The 20339-nt window shown below is 54.2% G+C and overlaps 6 protein-coding genes across 6 annotated transcripts; 1 reads left to right on the forward strand and 5 right to left on the reverse strand.

Annotated features, from left to right (window-relative positions):
- Positions 1 to 1206: 1206 nt before the first annotated feature.
- On the reverse strand, positions 1207 to 2689 carry G647_05266 (uncharacterized protein; the record flags this gene model as incomplete). Its single annotated transcript, XM_008729597.1, has 6 exons — positions 1207 to 1408; positions 1593 to 1651; positions 1711 to 2122; positions 2185 to 2400; positions 2457 to 2485; positions 2555 to 2689. 6 exons carry the CDS (start codon positions 2687 to 2689, stop codon positions 1207 to 1209), a joined length of 1053 nt encoding a protein of 350 aa, XP_008727819.1.
- A 985-nt stretch (positions 2690 to 3674) lies between these two features.
- G647_05267 (uncharacterized protein) lies at positions 3675 to 5143 on the reverse strand (the record flags this gene model as incomplete). Its single annotated transcript, XM_008729598.1, has 2 exons — positions 3675 to 4349; positions 4553 to 5143. The coding sequence occupies 2 exons, from the start codon at positions 5141 to 5143 to the stop codon at positions 3675 to 3677; spliced, it is 1266 nt and encodes a 421-aa protein (XP_008727820.1).
- Positions 5144 to 7407: 2264 nt separating this feature from the next.
- G647_05268 (uncharacterized protein) lies at positions 7408 to 8617 on the reverse strand (the record flags this gene model as incomplete). Its single annotated transcript, XM_008729599.1, has 2 exons — positions 7408 to 8163; positions 8219 to 8617. 2 exons carry the CDS (start codon positions 8615 to 8617, stop codon positions 7408 to 7410), a joined length of 1155 nt encoding a protein of 384 aa, XP_008727821.1.
- Positions 8618 to 10399: 1782 nt separating this feature from the next.
- On the reverse strand, positions 10400 to 12856 carry G647_05269 (homoaconitase, mitochondrial; the record flags this gene model as incomplete). The annotated part of the gene is made up of 2 exons (XM_008729600.1): positions 10400 to 12799; positions 12851 to 12856. 2 exons carry the CDS (start codon positions 12854 to 12856, stop codon positions 10400 to 10402), a joined length of 2406 nt encoding a protein of 801 aa, XP_008727822.1.
- Positions 12857 to 13338: 482 nt separating this feature from the next.
- Positions 13339 to 15044, reverse strand: G647_05270 (uncharacterized protein; the record flags this gene model as incomplete). Its single annotated transcript, XM_008729601.1, has 5 exons — positions 13339 to 13592; positions 13654 to 14024; positions 14077 to 14408; positions 14458 to 14721; positions 14772 to 15044. The coding sequence occupies 5 exons, from the start codon at positions 15042 to 15044 to the stop codon at positions 13339 to 13341; spliced, it is 1494 nt and encodes a 497-aa protein (XP_008727823.1).
- Positions 15045 to 18720: 3676 nt separating this feature from the next.
- On the forward strand, positions 18721 to 20283 carry G647_05271 (uncharacterized protein; the record flags this gene model as incomplete). The annotated part of the gene is made up of 5 exons (XM_008729602.1): positions 18721 to 19030; positions 19143 to 19249; positions 19363 to 19468; positions 19579 to 19862; positions 19942 to 20283. 5 exons carry the CDS (start codon positions 18721 to 18723, stop codon positions 20281 to 20283), a joined length of 1149 nt encoding a protein of 382 aa, XP_008727824.1.
- Positions 20284 to 20339: the final 56 nt, after the last annotated feature.

A 20339-nucleotide genomic window follows, 5' to 3' on the forward strand; every position in this document is an offset into this window, starting at 1 on the left:
TAAGCGAAGCAGTCTGACGTGACGAGGAGAAAAATGGACGGGCGCAGACTTCACATACGCTCATGCTCAGGGCGTACGCTTGGAAGAGTTGTACCTCAAGCCGAAGCGACAGACCAGGGCAGGCCAGGGAAGGAACCACCCAAATACCCGAGTACGGGAAGACTTGATGCAGCTGGGACCTGAAGACTTGACTTCTGAGACTTGAGACTTGCAACGCGTTCCCACGTCCTATAAGTTCAACGCAACGGCTCAGGTCAGCATCATCATCAGCATGTGCACACAGCAGTGCGGGAACGAGCTCCCGAGGGCCCAAATCCGCCAGACCAGACGGAGTAGACGACCTTTGTCTCGAATTACCAGTCTTATCCAGGACTCAGGATGGCGTACCGGATGCGGACCGTTTCCAAGACAGGTCTCGAGCCGTCCTACGAGGCCCTGCGAGGCCCTGCGCCTATGGAATGTGCATGCTATACTCTGTCCAGGATCCGAAGAGATAGTAATCCGAAGAGAGTAGATTACTACAAGATCTCGTCATCCGGTCCGACACCTGGCGTCCGGAGACCGTGTCGACGCCCCCACGCCATCGAAGGACGGCTTTGAGATACTGTGGCGTTCTCATATGTACATACATACATACGTACGTACAAATTGTGTAAACCACTAAAGTGGTAGCGAATGACAAATTCTTCACAAAACTCAACTCTTCATTCGTGCTTCGTGTTCGTGTCCGTGTTGTCCTTGATTGAGATATGTACAAAGGTGCTTGAGGATGTGTTCTTGGTCACATTGTCCTTCATAACGATACATACATACATATAAATGGATTGAAGATGGTGTTCGTGTGTCCTTCATCGAAATACTCCGGTACATACATACAAATGGTTTGAAGATGGATCACCAACCAAGTGTAAGCGTAGACACAGACATAGACATAGACATAGACATCACACACAATATACGGATTACCATTCGCGATATACCATTCACGACTCACTCGCGACTCATTCGGGGCTCACTCGCGCATGCAGGCGACGGTCGGTCCAGCCATCGATCGAAGAAAGCTCAACGTTTCATATACTCCGAATGTAGACCTACGACGGAGCCGCGAACAAACGGTACCGACTTTTGACCTGGCTTGCCCTGTCCTGTCCTATCCTGTCCTGCCCATCCTGTCCCATCCTATCCTGGCCTGCCCTGTCCCCTCCATCAATAATCTGCACCCGCACCCGCACCCGCACCCGCTTGAGTCTGCAAGGTCAAGCCTTCCGATGCCGGCTCGGCCCCATGGTGGCCCCCCCGGTCCTGATACTGATACACCTTGATTGATTCGACCAGCCAGAACGTGTTGATAAAGGACGCTGGATTCATGGCCACGTAGCAGTTACACGATGGCCATTGCGGGGAGGAGCTACGGGGCGGACAAGGAACACATCAGACATGTCAGCGTGGTTTCTGGATTATAGAATGTAGAATGTAGAATGTAGAATGCCAGCCACATGTAGAGCACAGTTTTCGGCCCACGGCGCGCAGTTCGCAGTGACGCGTCTGACAAACGGGGAGAGGTGGAAGGCAGGAAGCAGAAGGACACCTACCATCCCGACGAGCTCCAGACACTGCCGGCCCAGTCTCCGCAAAAGGCCACGTTCAAAGTCTGTGTGGTAGGAATCAGAAGAAAATTCGGAAATGACGGCGAGAATCTAGTGCCCTTACAATCCAGTGCTGTTGAAAGTGCGCGTCAAAGTCACATGGTTTCGAATAATTCGCCTCCGGGATGCCCCAGGTTTCAGGCTTCGGATTGCCCACGTTAATGTCATGGGGAATTCTATCCCGCGGGAAGAACCAGATCTGGATGCCGGAGGAAGTCCACAGCGTAGCATAGACGCCTCCTCGATTGGCGTTGAACGCCGTGCCGAATGAATTGGGGGTATTGCTCTGCACGCCGCAGCCGGCGTTGTCGGGCGTCGCGGGCGAACAGTCGTGATGGACCCACGTGCCGGACTGGGTTCCATCCACGGTGCAGTTGGTCGAGGTGTGAAGCGCCATGGCATTCGTGGCCTGCCTGTGCACGCCCTCGACAATGTCAATCTCCCCGCTGTTGGGCCAATTCGGGCCATAAGTCCAGCTTGAAATCGGTTCCATCATATCAGCCGTCTACCATTAGCAAAACTGTCGGGAAACTCTCACAAGGCGGGCCACGTGCCGCAGTCTCCTCCGGGCATGTGCCAGAACGAGCCGATAATCAGGCCATGCGTATAGGAGGCTCTGCTTTCCAGGCGGACACTGGGGCGACCGCGACGACACCATGCACCGATGATGTTACTGTGGTCGACCCCGATGTAGACAAGGTTGTCGGTCTCCCAGATCAAGCCCAGTCTGCGAGCCTCGGCTTCATCGACATAACTGGAGGAGTAGCTGTCAGTAATGTAGCGTTCAATGGATAGCGTCGTGCCGCGTACTCGACAAAACCATGGGTGGGGTCGTCGACCTGCACGCTCGTTGTTCGTTAGTATGTATCTCGATGGAGAATGGCGATCCCAGGGTAGAGACTCCGTACGGTGACGAACTGGAATTTGCTGAAGAAGTCGAGCCCGCTATAATCTTCTTGTAAAGTATATTTGGCTGTTGCGACTTGCAGATGAGCCACAGCGGCAATGGCGGTGCATGCCAGCAATCGTGATGTCAGGAGCATCTTCATTTCCTCCAAGGCGTGACACTGAGGCTTCTGAGTTCGTGAGAGGAAAGCCAGCAGAGAGTTTGGTGCGAAAGTTTTCCAACTCGGACTTGAAAAACATCCAAGGGCAGCCCATTTCCAATGGCGACCATACAAAAGTGCCAGCCAGTGCGCAAAGGATGGCTGGCCATGAGGTCCACATGAATGCCATCACGAGGAGGTCTGAAAACGGGAATGTGTCGCTGCTGGGCGGCTGGAGGCGAAGCAAGATTCAATCAAGATGTCCAAACACAAAAGCTGCTGCCAGGGAACGACGAGCTCTTTGTTGGCGGTGGCTGGCTGTAAGTTGCCGATCACGGACGACGAGCAGCAGGATGCGAAGGTGACGAGAACAGCAATACGGCGCGTGATTGGATCAGCTGGAGTAGCTGAGCCATCTTCTAGGCGAAACACGACGTGGTCAACAAGCGCACAGGCAAATAACCATCTCAGCTGCGTCCCAGGCTGTGAGTGAAAGTGGCGATGGATGTTCAGCTGTTGAGAGCTTCGAGAGAGCTGATCGGAACAGTGCGAATGCGACACCGTAGTGACGCAGCACTTCCCTATACTGTACCGTAGTCACATCGACAGCCACCAGGGATTTCACGTGACTCTGGTAATCTGCTGTGTACCTTGCTCTTGTCGATTAGGAGTTGAGGTGTTCAGAACTGCGCTGCATGCACCTCAAACTTGGAGCGAAGAGCAAAGAACATTTCAAGACGACAGTGTTGTACATTTCTAAGCCCGGGTTAAACCGGCAGGCACGCCATCGGTCCTCCGTCCATGGTACGTCCTCTCAAGGGCGACAAGTGTACAAGCGCCGCGACGAGCTTGGAACATGGACGTCTTCATACGCAGGCGAGACATCCGCCAGTGGCTCAGAATCTCAGCACAAAATCCTGGACAGCAGAGGATAGCCCGAGCAGATCCACAGACCAACGCAACTCACTCGTCCACCGGCCGACTAGACGTCCACCTTCGTAGGTATCTTGACCCTCCCCTTCTTCCTCTCTTGACTAGGAACGCCATACCTCTGCCCTACGGCCCCTTTGCCACTTCCCCGTCCATCGATACCCACACCTTGCCTCGTGCTCTGCACCTCGGTGACGACGAGTTGCCATCTTCCGAGATCAACCCGCGTTTTCTTGGCTTCGTCTTCTCCCCTCTGGCGCGCCTTCAGAGCTTGTCTCTTCTCTTCGTCTCGTTGTAACCTCTCGCGATGGCGCGCTCGGCGTTCCAGAGGAGTGAGACTGCGGTCCAACTTATCTTTCTCGAACGCGATGAGATGAGGGTGAGGGATTCTCGAATCAGCCGGTTTTAGCACTGGTCTGGTACTGCCTAACCGCCCGATGATCTCGGTCCTGTTGTCCCGCCAGGCCTCGTGTGTGCCCTCGGCGATTGCTGTTTCCTGGTCGTCCGGGAGGCGTGGTGCGCCGGAGAAGACACGGCCGGCGTCTGTTCGATTGAAGGCGCGGGATTCCGACGTCGGGTAGAAGAGCTGGGGGAAGGTCAGGGGGTGTTGCTCAAGGTCGTTTATCGATTCGTGGGGTTCGGAAGGCAGGCGAGTGTGTGGGTTGAGGGTCGTCAGAGGAACCATGCCATGGACGGCGCGGGCATAGGGAATAGCGAGTGGCTTTCCCTAGAGCGTCAACTGCGTTAGCTGTCGTTACGAGGGATCGAAGCTGACAGAGCGCATCCTCGGAGTCTCGGATTTCTCAGAGAGTTGTAATTTGAATTTGTAAATCACCATGCTTGGAAGTCTGGAAGACTAATCGATTTTGGATGTTCATCACAGGAAAACATGTCGAAAAGTGTATGAGAGAGGAAGATGGACAATCTTACCTCGGCCTTCATTCTCCTCTCGACCTCGGTCAACCTCACCACAGCGGCGACCCTCCTCATGTCGACTCCCATCTCCATGCTCACTTGCCTAACAGACTTTCCGTGTTGCTGGACCCTCTCCCATATTTCGTTCCTCAGCTCCTCCGATAGGATACTCTGACTCACGAAATTCTTGTTGAGAGGGAAAGGTCGTAAGTCATCTAACGACTCCTTGGGCAGCGTGTATCCCTGCCCCTGTCGGTCTGTCTCTGTTGCGGCGGCTTCTAGAGCTTCTTCGTCTGCGGTCATGGGATCGTCCGGTGATTTCTCTTTTGATGACTCGCCTTGGACATTTTGTTCTTGATCTTTCCCGCGAAGGAGATTACCTCGCCGGTCGTACGCCGAGAGGTAGTTCGTCGAAGCTGGTAAAGGATACCGAAAGTTTTCACCGGGCCCGTTCAGCCAGGCCCAGAATTGCTCCCGGAGCTTGGTCTGCGAAAGGGAGGGACTGGAGGAGAAGGACCGCTGAAAGCAGGACTTGCAGTGTGTCTGGATCGTGGGTGTCGAGGGCAAGGTGAAAGATGCTGCGGAGGATGATATTCGAGGAGGCATTATATCGGTTTTTCGATTTTTAGAGTAGTAATTCGACGTAGTGGCACCGAGGGCGCGTCCGCGTTGGTGCTGTTGATGGTGCTTCGGTGTCGAGTTGCTTCAAAATTCCCACGAGCTTCGGACCAAAGTCGGCAAACTTGCCTCTTTGAAAGCCCCCCTACAGGTCTGCTTCCAGGCCCGACTTCAAAGTTGGGTCGATTGTGACTTCTCCTACTGTCTCGAAAAGAACAAGATGATGACCGATGGAGGCAGTTAGTTGTATGGGTATTCTGGGAGCCAGGTGCGGTTTGGATCCATGTGGGTATTCCACATCTGCTAGATATCTGAATCTGCCACTCTGCTACATCCATGAGAGTACCGAAGAGACAGCTCTAAAAGGGCTGATGAACAGGGCCAAAGTGGTTTTGAACACAAACTTGTCGGGAAGACGATTGAAGGGGTTGCTCAAAAAAGTGAAACAATGAAGGCCTGAAGCCACTGCTGGATAATCGACTGGCCGGCACAGCAAGATTCTCTCATACGCAACTGGACGTCTCCATGAATTTTCGCTGATGGCAGATGAACAAGGATGAGAAAGAAGAGTGTCGCTGGGAGTAGCTGACCTACAGTGGTGATGATGAGACGTGATCATTGCAGCACCCGCCCTCCACAGACACACTTCCACACGCACATCGTCCGAGTGTCAAAAATTCGGCCCCGGCAGGATCGAACCTCTGAAGAAACAAAAACTCTGCTCCTCGAACCATCCACATTAACTTTGCGGTGGGTTGAAGGTGAGCGAAACCTTTCTCGTTGCGAGTGGTTTTTCCCGTCGGACTACAAGACAATCTATCCTTCGATGGACCCATTAACTATGAAACCGGATTTGTGGCTATTGCACGTATCGGCCAAGAAGCGGATGTCCCCGTCAAGATTGTTGGGAGATATTTGAAAAGTGCAAGATATCAACAAGTGAATTCTGGTGCGGCAGAAAATCTCAAGGTCACGGGTTGGATCAGATGCTCTTCGACAGGGCACTGTGAATGACTCCGGCGAGCCTCGTCTTGGCGCTAGCATCTGAGTTGAACTCGACAACATCAGGATCGGTTCGATGCGGCGATTTGCTACAACAAGGGAGACTCGCACGCGGCCTCTACGTGGGAGCTGTCCGGCGTCGGCGGATTAACCCTCCATATATGGTGCCGTCTCCTTGAGCGAGTGGCGGTCTCTGTAGGCCTCTTCCCGGTCCCAAAGCTCTATACCCATGCGATGAAAATAATTGTCCTCTGCCCTACTTGCCTCCTTCTTGGTCTTAGGATCTTTCTTCCCTGGTCACCTGCGAAGTCTGCCCTACGACTTGACCTCCGCAAGCTTCCTGGCCTAAGACTGCAATATAATTTCGGTTGACTCGGTAGAGACGTAGACTTGAGACATATTTCACAATGGGACGGGCACTGAGAGGAACTCATGGCGAGCCTATGGGTAGGTACGCAGCGTCATAAGAGTTCAGAAGACAGAGAACCGTGCACATAAGTGTTAGGGACGGCCTAAGGCGATAGGCAGAGAGTAACAGTTAAGGGTCTCAATAGTATTAGGTATCCCTAGACCTCTAGGTTATACAGGACTCGAAGCATGAGAGGAGGATGGGACTCTCATGCGAGAGGCGCGAGAGTTGTATGCGTCCTCTTGGCAGGCTTAGTAAGCTCTAGTAGCTGTTCCTGACAATAAGGCTACATACTGGACGTATAGACAGAGGACCCCAGACGTTGAAGAACACAAGGGTGTAGAGGCTGAGATTGCGATAGAACTACCGACGCTCGCTACGTAAGGGACTCGCTACTTGGCATCCATCCAATTCAAGCGTCTGTGTCGAGGGAGTTGGTCAGTCGATGTCCACGTGAACGTAACACTTAAAATGTGTGCGTATATACGCATGCGTTGTATGTATTTTTTGCTGCCTCATTCCTGCGTGGCCAACTGACTGGGTGTACTCGTATGATTTGCGGGTCTAAGACCCCGAAAGTCGTAAATCTCCAAATCCAATTCAAAATAAAGTCAGAGATCTAAATGCTTCGTGACATGGTGGGAGATTGCCGCATCTCATATCTCGCATCTCGTATAATTCGCATCTCACATCTGACATCTTACATCCCACATCCAGTTAAGGTATATTCGCCGTCCTAAATTTGGCGGCCAAGATCCCAACTCCAAACTCCCTACTCGCTTGAACGCTAGATGCAAAACAAAAGCAAAGCACAGAGCGCGCCATCCTCCCGTCTGCTCTCTCACGATAACAAAATCTCTGTGCCCTGGAAAGTCGCCTTGCCAGACCACATCCCGCGCACAAGCGGCATGTTGACATTCGCGACGGTGGTGTTGTCCGCGGCGGCCAGCGTCTCGGCCTCCTTCTTGAGGATGGGATCGTTGTTGACCGTCATGTGGCCGTGAAAGACAATCAATCCGCCTCCCTTGATGATATCCATGCCACCGGGGCCGGTCAGGTCGGCGTCGCTGGTGACGAGCAGCGGGCGGGACGACTTCGTGTACGGGCCGTAGATGTTCGTCGCCGTGGCGTACGAAACGTCGTACTGGGGTGTCGTGAAACAGTTGCTGCTGAAGAAGAGGAAGTAGACGCCCTCGGCGGAGCGGTGCAGAGCGGGGGCTTCGATCAAGGGCCCGTCAAAGTCATCGCGGTCGAGAATTTGCACCGCGTCGCCGATGGGCGTGATCCCGTCGTGGTCCACTTCCTGCAGCATGAGCGGCGTGGGGACGATGGGCGCGACCGTGTTCCCGCAGGCGCCGCCGTGGCCGATCGAGTTGCCGTCGACCTTGTACACGACGTAGCGCTTGCCGGTGGATTCGTCGAGGAAGCCGTCCGGGTCGATGGCCCCGCCAAGGGCGTCGACGTCGGGGCAGGCGAACGGGCTGTCTTGCGGTGTGTACGGGCCTAGGATGCTCTGCGATGTCGCTACTCCGACGCAGTGGTGGGCCGGTGACCAGACGACATTGTCGGCGTAGTAGAGAACGAATGTGCCGTCGTCCTGGATGGCGCGCCGTTAGTCATGTCTCGAGCAGAAATCTTCGTGCCTGACTTACTAAATGAACGACATCCGGAGCCCAGACGCCCGCGCCGGTCTCCCACGCGCCAAGATTGGGGAGCGCATCATGTTGGTCGACCAACGTCCATGTTTGGTTGTCCGTGGAAACGGCGACCTGAATGTTGATGTGATTCGGCGCTGGTTGCCGATTGTTGGTCGCGAAAGCATATGACATACCGTCCACGTAGATTATGGCCGGGTCGGGAAAGTTGGATGAAATGTGTGGTCCTACTATTGAGGCGAAAGGGTTGGAGTCCGGACTTGATATGACTGTGGTAGATGTCGTCTGAGGAATTGGGTCCGGTCGCGGTGATCTTATTACCGAGTTTCGAGGCCATAGCGGGCCAAGCGAAGTCGCCGCCGTCGAGGCCATCATGTATGTAGGAATGGCAACCATGATGCCGATTAAAATCTGTATATGCAATGAACGTGGGAAGAAAGAGGAACGACCGTCTATGCTCCGAGAAGATGAGTTTAGAGAAACAGTCTCTGGAAAAGCTGAAGCAAGTGAATGTTTGCCCGAATGAGTGTGGGAAGGAGATGAGACACGTCCCGGATAGGGGCGCCTCGAATGAGCGGCGAGCAACGGCTCTTTTTCTGAGTTGTGGAATCGAGGCGCCATGGTGTTAGAGGGCGCGCGGCAGTAGTGATATACTCGCAAAGACGGGAGGTGTATCTGACGTTGTCCGTGTCGCGCTAAGAGCGAGGCTCTGTCGATACGAGACGCAGGGGTCAAGGGGAGGGTTTGATGTGGGTGTGGTAAAGTCTTTTCGGTGGCTGCGGGTGCCGGGATGGAAATGGAAAGACGGGATTGGGTGAGCGGTAGTCGGTATGCACCTAAGATCTCACAGATCTCGCGCAGTATCGGTTGGCCCACGATGCCAATGAGACGCAGTTTCTGTTCGTGGTGGAATTGGTAGAGACATGCGATGCGATACGATCAAGCAGAACCGAAACGACCTGAAAGCGGCGGCAAAAAGCCCGTAAGCGAGTAGTCAGCTAGCCCGCTTTAGGAATAGTTGGGGCTATTTTGGGCCGACCCTTCCAGCGTGGGTGTGAGATCAGATCGAGACCAGACGACAAAAACGTCGCACACCTAATTAATGCCAAGTACAGAACTAGGTTACTCTTCGCGATCACTTCGTGCGACTTTGTTGGTGCTGGCTAATATATTAATTGGATAAACCCACTGTAATCTATGCCTTGTACTCCGAACGCTACTCGATAATCCTAATATAGTATAGGCTCATCTCAGAAAGATGGGATGAAATAACATGGATACATAATCTATCCCGTGGATAAGGTAGTCTAGTCTGACCACGAAAGTGTACTACTCGTATTGTGTACTTTTTTCGTCGTCTCACTCGAGGTGTTAAAATCCCCCGTGGATTGTCATTCGCTGGATGGTGGCGGTTGTGTGCGCACAGCCCATGTCGAATTTCACGTGTTCGCGTTTCATGTTTGTGGGATTTAGCATTTAAGCTTCTATGCCAAGACACTAATGCTTGCACCTCCCGATTGGGGGCTGATCTGTTTCCCGCTTCACCATCTCCCGCGTCTTTCGCACAGCCGCGATTTAAAAGGTCACCGTCAGCCGAGATTTCAGCTTGTGAGCGGCTATCGGGGTTCCAAGCACAGGGTAGGAAATGAGACTGTGGTATCGGATCGGAACAAACTTTGTCCATGTAGAGGCGTCGACCCGAGCCCATGTCGCTGTAGACCCCTCACAGCAAGCCAAAGTGCCTCCATCAAGTCCCGCGCATGGTCTTTCATTGCTAGTCGTGCACCTCAGTGCTCAGGCTCTCGTCTCTATCGACAGACGTCAGGGCTTTCACTGATCAAGGTCCACACAGACGCAAGCGCTCCAGCTCCTATTGGCTTACGTGCGGAACTCAAAAGAGCTGAAGATGGTCCTGGTGCACGATTCCCGCGAGACGATGCGACGGCTGCAGCGTCCTCGAGGCTGCGTGGGCTCTTTGCTCGCTGCTCGCGTCTCTGTGCTTCCTTCCTGGGTGCGTATCATTGACGCCGGGACCGACCCAGTGGCCCATATGCGTGCCGCTTTTTCTCAGGTCTTGCTCTGGGTTTGAGCTCAGTGACGATGCTGCTGCCGCCGCTACCGATACTGCTTTTGAGATGGGCCCCATTGACTGTTTCAGGGGCTGACAGGGGTTGTTCTTCAAGCGGCGGCAATTTCTTTCTGTACCCATTTCTCGAGGCCGCCTTTCGCGATAATCTCCTGAACATTAGGCGGTAACTCACCGACCTTTTCAACCCATGTTTTCCCGGTGGCACCTTCAGTCACCTCAATTTGGGACTTCTTCACATCCCAGACCAAGGTCCATCCGGTGCGTAGTGACAGCTGCTTCTCCCGCGGTCGTGTCACCGCTGGTGGAGGCGAATCGAGACTCTGTTGTTCTTCTTTATTGCCAACCGGCTCTAAAGGATCCGTCGACGCCTGGGGACTATCCGACTCCGAAAACGTCTCGCGTAGCCGTCGGATCAGTTTCGGGACCTCAAGGCCCATTAAGCCGTTGTTGATGCTGTTTCTCGAGAAAATGTTGCCGAAGCTGCCGGCAACCACCAAAGGAATTTTCTTGGCCAGAATCGAGGTCGCTGCTTGTTCGCGAGAGCTTCCACATCCAAAATTGAAACCGGACACCAAAATATCGCCCGGCTTTGCGATCGCATTGAAATTAGAGTCGTAGTTCTCCATACAGACCTCAGCCATTTTTTCGACAGGCACATTGTCCTGATAGGTGTACTTGCCGGGGTAGATGCCGTCGGTGTTGATGTTGTCTGCGTCACAGAAGATGATCTCACCTTCCACTCGCTCCGGAAAGCCAGGATAAACCTCTGTTGAGCCTGTCGTTGCTTCGTTTGCCTGTTGCGTTTCGCCGAATGTTTCCTCAGCTGAATCGATCATGCTGTCCAACTGCTTGATGATCTTGTCGAATGCTTCATCGGCAGTGATCATTCGGTCCTCCTCTCGGATACCATCGCCTTCGCCGCGAATGACTCCAGACCAGCCCTCGGGTCTCTCGTACCAGCCAGGCCCACTGATCCTGCCGTGAAGAGCACTGGCTGCCACGACTTCAGGACTGGCAAGATATGCTTTCGCGTCGGTGCTGCCCATCCGACCTTTGAAGTTCCTGTTTGTTGCGCTGATGCCAACTTCGCCCGGCTCAAGCAGACCTGTTCCAAGCCCGATGCAAGGACCACATCCGGCAGGAAGAGGGATAGCACCAGCAGCCAACAGAGCCTGCCAGTCCCCAGCCTCTTCGGCAATCTGCTGCTCAGGCACTGAAGCGGCGGCGATGTAGAATTTCACCCCATCCGCAAGCTTGGGAATCTTCCCGCCGTTCTTCTCAGCCGCGTCTTTGAAGACCTTGGCGGCTGCCGCCAAGTCTGAGGCGCGAGAGTTTGTGCAGGACACCAGGTATGCTTTGTTAATCTTGATGTTCTGATCCTCAAGCTCATTCAAGGGTGTGGCAACCTTGACCGAGTTCGGCCCGGAAACGTAGGGCGACAGAGTATTCAAGTCCAAGTGCAAATACTTGGCATATTGAGCGCCACTGTCTGCCGTAAGCTGCTGCTTAAAGAGTTCATCCAGCCTCGCGTGTGAGAAGCGTTCGTTTCCAAGTCTGCCTGCTGATGCGTCCAAAGCGGACATGGTAGCTTTCGCTCGCAGCCAGCCTTGCAGCAAGCTGTCCATGGGAAACAGCCCAGACAGAGCGCCCCATTCCGTGGTCATGTTCGCAATGGTCAAGCGTGCATCGATGGGGAGGCTTCGGAGTGTCTCCTCGGATCCCGTAAACTCGATCGCATGATTGAGAACATCATCCTTGTCGAACAACCCGCATAGTGCGACAATGACATCTTTACCCGTGACGCCCTTCGGTAGGACACCCCTAAATGTGACCTTGGCCACCGGAGGTATCTGCCACCATGTCCGGCCTGTAGCCCATATGCTGGCTGCGTCTGTCCGCACCACTGGTGTCCCCAGGCAGCCGATGCCACCGTACATGTTCGTATGACTGTCACTGGCGACCACCAACGTGCCAGGCCAAGCATACCCCTCCTCAACCATAATCTGATGTCCAATGCCTCGTCCTGCAGGGTAAAAGTCGACGCCTTGCTTCTTCGCAAACTCTTCGATTTGTCGATACTTTGTCAGGTTCTTCTCCGACTTGTTCTGCACGTCATGATCCAGCGTCATGACTATCTGCTTGGGGTTCTGCAATTTGGATGCTCCTATCGACATGAATTTTAACGCGACCGGCCACGAATTGTCGTGTGTCATGCAATGGTGCGGCGAGATCGTAACATAGTCGCCGGACTTCACAAACTTGTCCTTGGCCAGGCCGACCGCATATTGCTGGACGATCTTCTCTGTGAGAGTCTGTGGCGATTTCGGGGAAGACTTTAAGGAGGAGAGGACGGCGGCCGCGTTAGGGTCTTCGAGCTGGGCGTGGAACACATCCTGGAGGCGTCGTGATGTTTGATGGAAGCTTCGGCTCGCCCATTGTACTCTGTGGCTCGCCCGTAGCGAGCCACTCCTGGCGAAGCGTATGGAGAACTGGATAGCGGATTAGCAGAGTTTCTTGAGACGCAAGATCTCCGTCCTTACCATCATGCGAGTTTTGGGGGGCGATAGCCCGTTGATCACAGCAGGCAGAATCGCAGCACGGACGGTCTAGCTCAGGGACATGTCGATGAACGCCAACACATATCAAAAATGCATCTGCAACCCAAGGAAATCAAACCCAAATATGCGCAGAGTACGAAGCAAATGTAGTGCACCCGAAGAGAAAAAGTGCCATCGGGCAAAGGGTCAAGAAATGTCGAATTACTACAGACACGACGTGATTGGTTAACAGACGAGGCTGAGGCTCCGAGGTCGGAGATTCAAATGATTGGTCGACGGATCCGGCACAGCTGCCGACGAGGCTGAGATCGGCGAGGTTGGCGGGGCGACACGAACATCATGGGGAAAACTTAATCATTTCTCTATGCGAAATATCCAAGAATAGGTATAGTGCTATTCGCAGAAGGACATCGTCAACAGCGTTACGACCTCAACTTCTACCCTATGATCCACATGCCCGGTCTAGCTTCTCAAACAGTGTACCGGAAGAAGGTCGCGTTGTCTCCCTTCTCCCTCTCAGCAAGCTTGTCCTCGGTAGAGTACTGTTCCGGCGCCTTGTACTCGGCGTCGCGGCGAGCGTTCTCGCGTCTGAGGTAGAGGGTCATGAAGATCTGCAGGCACGTGCTCATGGTGAGCATCCCAATGAGAATGGCATGACCCTTGGTGAACTTGGGAGAGTCTTCGCTCAGGTAGATGAAGCCAGCAATGATGCCGCCAAGGTTGCCTATGAAGATCTCATGTCAGCACCGGGTGCGGGTGTGAGGAGTCGAAAGTGCAACACTCACCGAAACCGACATGCATGGCAATACCGACAGCTCGCTTGACAGAGCCGCCAATATTGTTTCCGTTCCAGGCCACACCTTGAGGCACGTTGGGGTAGATGCCAGCGCCGAAGAAGAAGCATCCAGCATATTTGACGTGAGGATTCTGCGAGGAGATGAGCATGATGAGCCCGATGATTGCCGTGATGTTGAAGCCGATCATGAAAACTCCGCGAGTCTTGAGCTTGTCCGCCGCGAAGCCACCAGTGATGCATAGGAAGCAGGCGACAATGTAAGGGGGCACCGTCATGAGCTGCGCCGTCTCATTCGTATAGTTGAGGGTCCTGACAATGGTGGGCAGGAAGAGGGAGAATGAGTACAACGGGGTGTAGACGCTGCAGCCTCGTTAGCGGTCAAAATGGGAGCTACCAGGGGACAGCATCTTACCCAATTGTGATGAACATGTGGACCCAGATCTTCCAGTCCTTGACGGCATCCCAGAAGTACTTCATGGCGTACTCGTCTGCGAGGGAGCTCCGGTCTTGTTCAAGACGTCGAGAGACTTCGTGTCGCTCTTCGGGAGTAAGGAACTTGGCAGTGGACGGGTAGTCGTTCATCACCCAGAAGGCGAGGATGGCAACGGCAAAGGTGACGAGACCCTCAAGGATAAAGATCCAGGCCCAGCCGCCTTTGCCGCCAACTCCGTCCATTTCGGTAATACCACGAGCCAAGAGGCCACCGAAAGCACCAGCTGCTGTGGCTGCAGAGAAGAAAATGGCCTGGAGCGCGTCAGCCTCGTCACATTTTGCCAAAGACGTTTCTGCTCACCATTCTCAGACCACATTCGTGGCGTCGATACCACATTGTGATATAGAACGTCACACCTGGGAACAACCCTCCCTCTGCGATACCCAGTGCGGCACGAGCGGCAAGCAGGCCACCAAAGTTGGTAACGAGTCCCATGAGGGTGGTGCAAACTCCCCACGCGACCATGATTGACGGAATCCACAGTGAAGGCCGAGTCCTCTTCATCATCAAGTTCGAAACGGGTTCGACAGCGACATAAAATGGGAAGAAAATCGCTAGTGCGCCCTTTGTGAATGTCAGCCAAGATGATCCATGACAGAGAGGAGTATACCCACGTTGTAGTCCAACCCGCTCATTCCAAGGTCTGCCTCGAGACCTGCCAATCTGGCATTGCCGATGTTTGTTCGATCGAGGAAGCTGAGAAGGTAGAGAAGAGCCAGGAATGGCAGAAGGGTCCAGTCGATTTTCCTGATCAACCTGCTTGTGGCCTTCTTGTCGAAGGAGAGATCTTGCGAGCTTGCCGAGGCGGATTCCAGGTTCTCAATCTTTGCTGCCGTATCCTTGCCCTCTAGATTCTCGATGGGAACCTCGACCTCTGGAGCACCCATGTTGACTGGTCGTTGTGTCTGTTGAGCTGCTTGGGCTGTAGAGAGGAGGTGAAAGAGGGAGCCACCTGTATGGTTCTGTGTAACAAGAGCAGGGAATATTGTCCCGAAGCAGGGGAATGCACGAGGAGTGAGGGAGCCACGAGCGAGCCTCAATCTACCGGGTCAAGGCAGCCCATATATAGATGGGCGACATGCAAACACTCACCGATGGTGGGGTGTACAAGGTGTAACAACAGTCCACTTCCCCGTACAACTCTGGAGGTGCTCCGCCCTGCCCCAGTCATCTGCCCCAGATCTACTGGGGGCCATCTCAGTAATCCGGTCTGAATTCGCCACGACAGTGGTCAACTCGAACCTCAACAGTTTCGACAGCGATTCAGCGCATTACCAATCTCGCTTGACCGGGCAAAAGGATCATCCAGGCAGAGTATAGTGCACATCAGCTGCATGCGGCAAGACGTGTGGACGCCGTAAGTAACAGTGCTGATGGCGATATCGACTTAGCCAGGATGTATCAGTACCAGCAACGATGTTACTGGGTCGTCATGATTATTGGACATACTGCCGAGCCATGTGGCTGCACTTGGCATAGATAGGCTTTCCGCCCAAGTCCCAGTTGGGTTCGGAGCAAGGGGACAAGGAGGGACGCCAACTCAGGCACCATGGCAGTTTACGGGGCCACAGCAAGGTTTGGCACCATGTCGGCGCCCTCTGTCGCTGCACGAGGCATACTCAAGAAATTGTGACGATAGCCCAGCTCCAAGTCGCGCGTCGTACGTACCCCTTGGCTGATCGGCCAGGAGGAAGGCTGCGAGCCCAGTCGGGATACAAGATCTTGAGAGATACGGCAGATGTACTTCCAAGCAGCCGTGCCCGGAGGATGGACTCGATTGGGCTGCCCAGGGCGAGCTGCTGGAGGAAGGACAGTCTTGTCACGCAGACGACGCTGAGGATGTAACAACGGAAGGACATGGCCAAGGAGCTAGCTGCGTGCCAGGACTGCGAGCCAAGAGCGGGATGGGAGGCGCGTGCATGTCGATTCGTCGTTCCCGGTTTCTCACTGACCAGTCCATCCAACCCGGGTCCCCTGGGGGATAAGTCGACAGCAGCGAATGACGCTAACGATAATCGTAGATCGTCGAATACGGGATGCTCGCGGCCGCCAGAAGCACCAAATACTTTCTGGAAGAAGTCAAATTGTCGGATGATGTGCTTGCTTGGAAATGCCGTGTCCGCCAGCCACGCCAGCCACGGAGGCAGCGAAGAAACCAGATTCCTTCCATGAAGCTTCCACCCGAAGACTTTTGCGCCCCATGGCAAAGCATGCACTCTGGAGCGAATTGGTCCCCCGATCTTCTGGGAAACTCCCATCTCAGCGCTTGTGCCCCGGGGAAGGGCGACTCTGCCGCCCGTGCTGTGTCGAGCGGCTTACTGGGGTAGAAGTCTAGCCCCCGGTGGTGGAGACCCAGCACCGGAGTTGACATGCCCTATCTTTGCTCTGTCCCACGTCGCTTTCTGTGAATTCGCCATTTGAATCCGACAGGCGGGCCGCTCGCACGGGTGAGCAATCCAACACATGCCGAGGTGCCAAGTCGACCTTCCATGTTTGGGGACTCAGCAAAACTGGTGACATGTGTCCATTGGCCGAGCCTTGACGTTGGCTCTGTCACAGTCCCCCGGCTCACGCAGATTCCAAGACTCCTTCTCAAACGCCACAACCCACAACGGTGCTCCAGGGTATTCAAGAATCATGATGGTTGATACCCATGTCCAGATTGGGACGTGCTTCCATACGTCCGGGCACCCGTGCCAAGTGAGGCATGCCAAACCTGTACGGTAATGTGGTACTACTTGTGCGGTATCTGTAAGAGATGGACTCCACCGTCACGAGAGAAGTCTATGGCTCGACCTCTAGGCATCACGTGTCTATATCGCCACCACATATTCCAGGTCAACACGAGAACAGTGGTTCCCGAGGGCGCGTCCCTTAGCGAACGCTCTCCGACTGGTGGCCACTTTTCGTCTGGGCAGACTCGTATATAGAGCAGATGGACGCCACCATCCAGAATTTCTGTAACCGCTCCTGTCAGGTCCTTGCGACCGTTCGTGTTCGTAGTGAACAACCTTTCCTGGAGGTGATATCCGTGGGCATTTCCAAGCTCGTTCGCGATTGGCCGCGAAGGCTCAGACCACTGGTCAGGTATTCTGGAATAATCGCAGCACGGTTCTAGACTGGTCGCTAGTGTTTGCTCGAACTCAAAACTTAAGATGTGCTTGTTGTTCATCTCGAGCCAAGTGTTGAAGTTTTGTTGGGAGTTGTTTCTTCGTGCTTTGACTGAACCAGAGAGGGCATCTGCTTGATCTGCTTGGCCAAAGTCACCGCGGAATGAGGCACCTTCGTCTCACAACAGCAGTTGACGTCCTCTCCAGCCTGCTCTACAGCCCAAACTCGTTCGTTATAGCACAGTCATTGTGCGAGTGCCGCCGTCAACATTCCAAGTTGCTCTGCGCAGTGCAAGCCGGCCCTTACCTGGATCCGCTCCAGCCTGCTTCATGGGTGAAGGCATAAAGCTGGGATTGAACCTCTAGAGCACCCCCTATCGGACTGACAAGCTGCATCGTTCAGAAGCTACATCTCGGTCAGTGGGAATGTTCCTTTGGCTTGCGGATGTATACCATGCTCAACAAGCGTTGCCTCACGCCTGAAGATGTTTGCACAAGCGCCGTCGATAGAGGTATGTTATCTTCACCTCATCTTCTCGATCAAGCCTCACTGTCTCTCGCGAGCCTTAACCCTCTAGGTACTTGTCAAGGAGACGCAGCACCCGACATTTTGAAGGCATTCCCATGGTCGACCGGGCATCTGCTCAGAAACCTCTTCGACCGTGTCGACATATGACGTTGAAGCACTCCGAGTGAGAAAAGACAGTCATATGGCTGCTGGCACAAGAGGATGAGCTGGTCTAGCTTCACAGAGCCAGAAAGATGGTCAACAAATCCGCATGTTGATCAATGGCTGCGACATACACCACACACCTTTATGCCGCACCGTAGTGCGCGACACGGCTGTAAGCTTGACCCAAATTTGGGCTTGCATTTCAATCGCTTTCCAAGTCTCAACCGCCTCAACCCGTCCGCACAGACCATGAGCAACTCCTGCAACCGACCGCTATGCCACCCTGGCTATGGCCGCTGGCAGGTTGCTCGTGGGGGTTTGATCTCAGACCTTCACCGGTACTCACGCAGTATGAGTCGGGGACCCGGCATTGGACCGGCATACCCGCCGGGCAGACCGAAGGGGTAGTCCTGTGCAATAGCCGGAGTCGCTTTCCAGCAGTGAACACATACCTGTAAAGAAGGACAAGACTATCTCCGTATCTCCACATCCTTCCCCACGGCTCCTCTCCGCGCGGCTGAATACCTCGTATAGCACGAATTTAGCCGGCGACTGTAGAGCGCATGGCTCATGCAGCGGCCGTGCGAGAAGGGTAATTATATCACGACGATGGCGAGTGACCGAAGAGACATACATGTATGAGAATACAGTCATCTCCAAGGTACAGTGATCCAGAACCAGAGAACACGTCCACGACGAACCAAAATCGTGATACCAGACCCAGCCCCCCTCAAAAGATCTCACAAGGCATACTTCGTACATACAGCAACAAGCGCGACAATGACTCCTTCTGCCATCCGTCTGGGTATAATAGGCTACGGCTTCTCAACCAAATGCTTCCACCTCCCCTTCATCAACGCCTTGCCCGCTGACTTCAAGGTTGTGGCGTTCTTCCAGAGATCCGAGGCCCCCAAGGACCGCCAGACCGCGGACCCGGGCTCGCATTGCACGGTCGACTATCCCGACGTCAAGCATTACAGCCAGAAGGAGGACTTCTTCGCCGACGAGGCGATCGACGTAGTGATTGTCTGCAGCAGGCAGGACACGCATGCCGAGTACGCCACCAGGGCCTTGAACGCCGGAAAACACGGTACGTACATACAATGGACAAGACCGACGGACGGACAGAGATTTTTCTTTCAAGCAGCCTGCCGTGACCGCGAGCGAGAGGAAAATTGCTAAAACCGGCGCGTGTGTGCTAGTCGTCGTGGAGAAGGCCTTCACCAGAACGACGCAAGAGGCCGATGATCTGATCGCCCTGGCGAAGCAGAAGGACAAGATCTTGACCGTGTTCCAGAATCGAAGATGGGTAATTATGGGCTGGTTTTTCTTTCCTTTTTCCTTTGATGCCTCGCCCCCCCTTGCTTTGGATCCTCGCATTCCTGCTGAGCAGCACGCACACACGTCTCTAACCACCGTCAGGACAATGACTTCCAAACCCTCCGCCATTTGATCGCCGAGGACGCTCTCGGCACGATCAAGGAACTCGAAATTCACTACGACGTCGACTTCCCCTTCTGGATGCGCAGTAAGTCATCATTCCATTCTCAAACTCCGTGCTGGCCCGCCACTCCTGGGCAGGGATGGTCTTGATAATTGATGCTAAAATCCGTGGGGCTTCCCCCCCCCGGTCCAAAGATATGAACAAGAAGGAATACTCGCCGGGAGAGGGCATGACATTTGGCCTCGGAAGCCACACGCTCGACCAGGCGCTTCTCCTGTTCGGCCGCCCCTCGACGGTCGCGGGCTTCCTCCGCGTGCTGAGAGGCATCGACTCCGAGGTGGAAGACTCCTTCACGGCCGTGCTGCAGTACGAGGGCGAGCAAAAGGACTTGCTCGTGACGGTCAAGACCAACGTCGTGTCCCCACTGAAGGATCAGTTGAAGTACGTGGCGAAAGGGACCAAGGGGAGTTACGTCAAGGTTCGTGGTTTTGCTAAGTTGTTGCCTCTTCTTCTCCGTCTCCTCTTCCCGCTTCTACTTACCGGCTCTGTGTGGTTAGCACGGCACGTGTATCCAAGAAGCACAGATTCTCGGCAAACCCTCCCTGCCCGCGACTGACCCGTCGTTTGGTCACGAACCGGCTCATCTGTACGGCCTGCTCACAACCAAGAACGAGCCCTTTGACCGTGCCCATCAAAATCACGAGCCTGACGTGAACTTGTGGGTTGGTCGATATCCTACGATTCCGGGTCACTGGCTGGGCTTCTATGAAAACTTGAGGGACGCAATACGCGGGAAGGCTGAGATTGCTGTGAAGCCCGAACAGAGCCGAGATGGAATCCGGTTGATTGAATTGGTGAGGGAAAGTAGCCAGACGGGTGCGATTGTGAAATGGCACTGAACGGGCCCAGTAGGAAGTGCATATGAGTGTGGAAGCCCAATGGAGCAGAAAGAGGG

This window comes from Cladophialophora carrionii (assembly GCF_000365165.1).
Source record: "Cladophialophora carrionii CBS 160.54 unplaced genomic scaffold supercont1.4, whole genome shotgun sequence".
Lineage (NCBI taxonomy): Eukaryota > Fungi > Ascomycota > Eurotiomycetes > Chaetothyriales > Herpotrichiellaceae > Cladophialophora > Cladophialophora carrionii.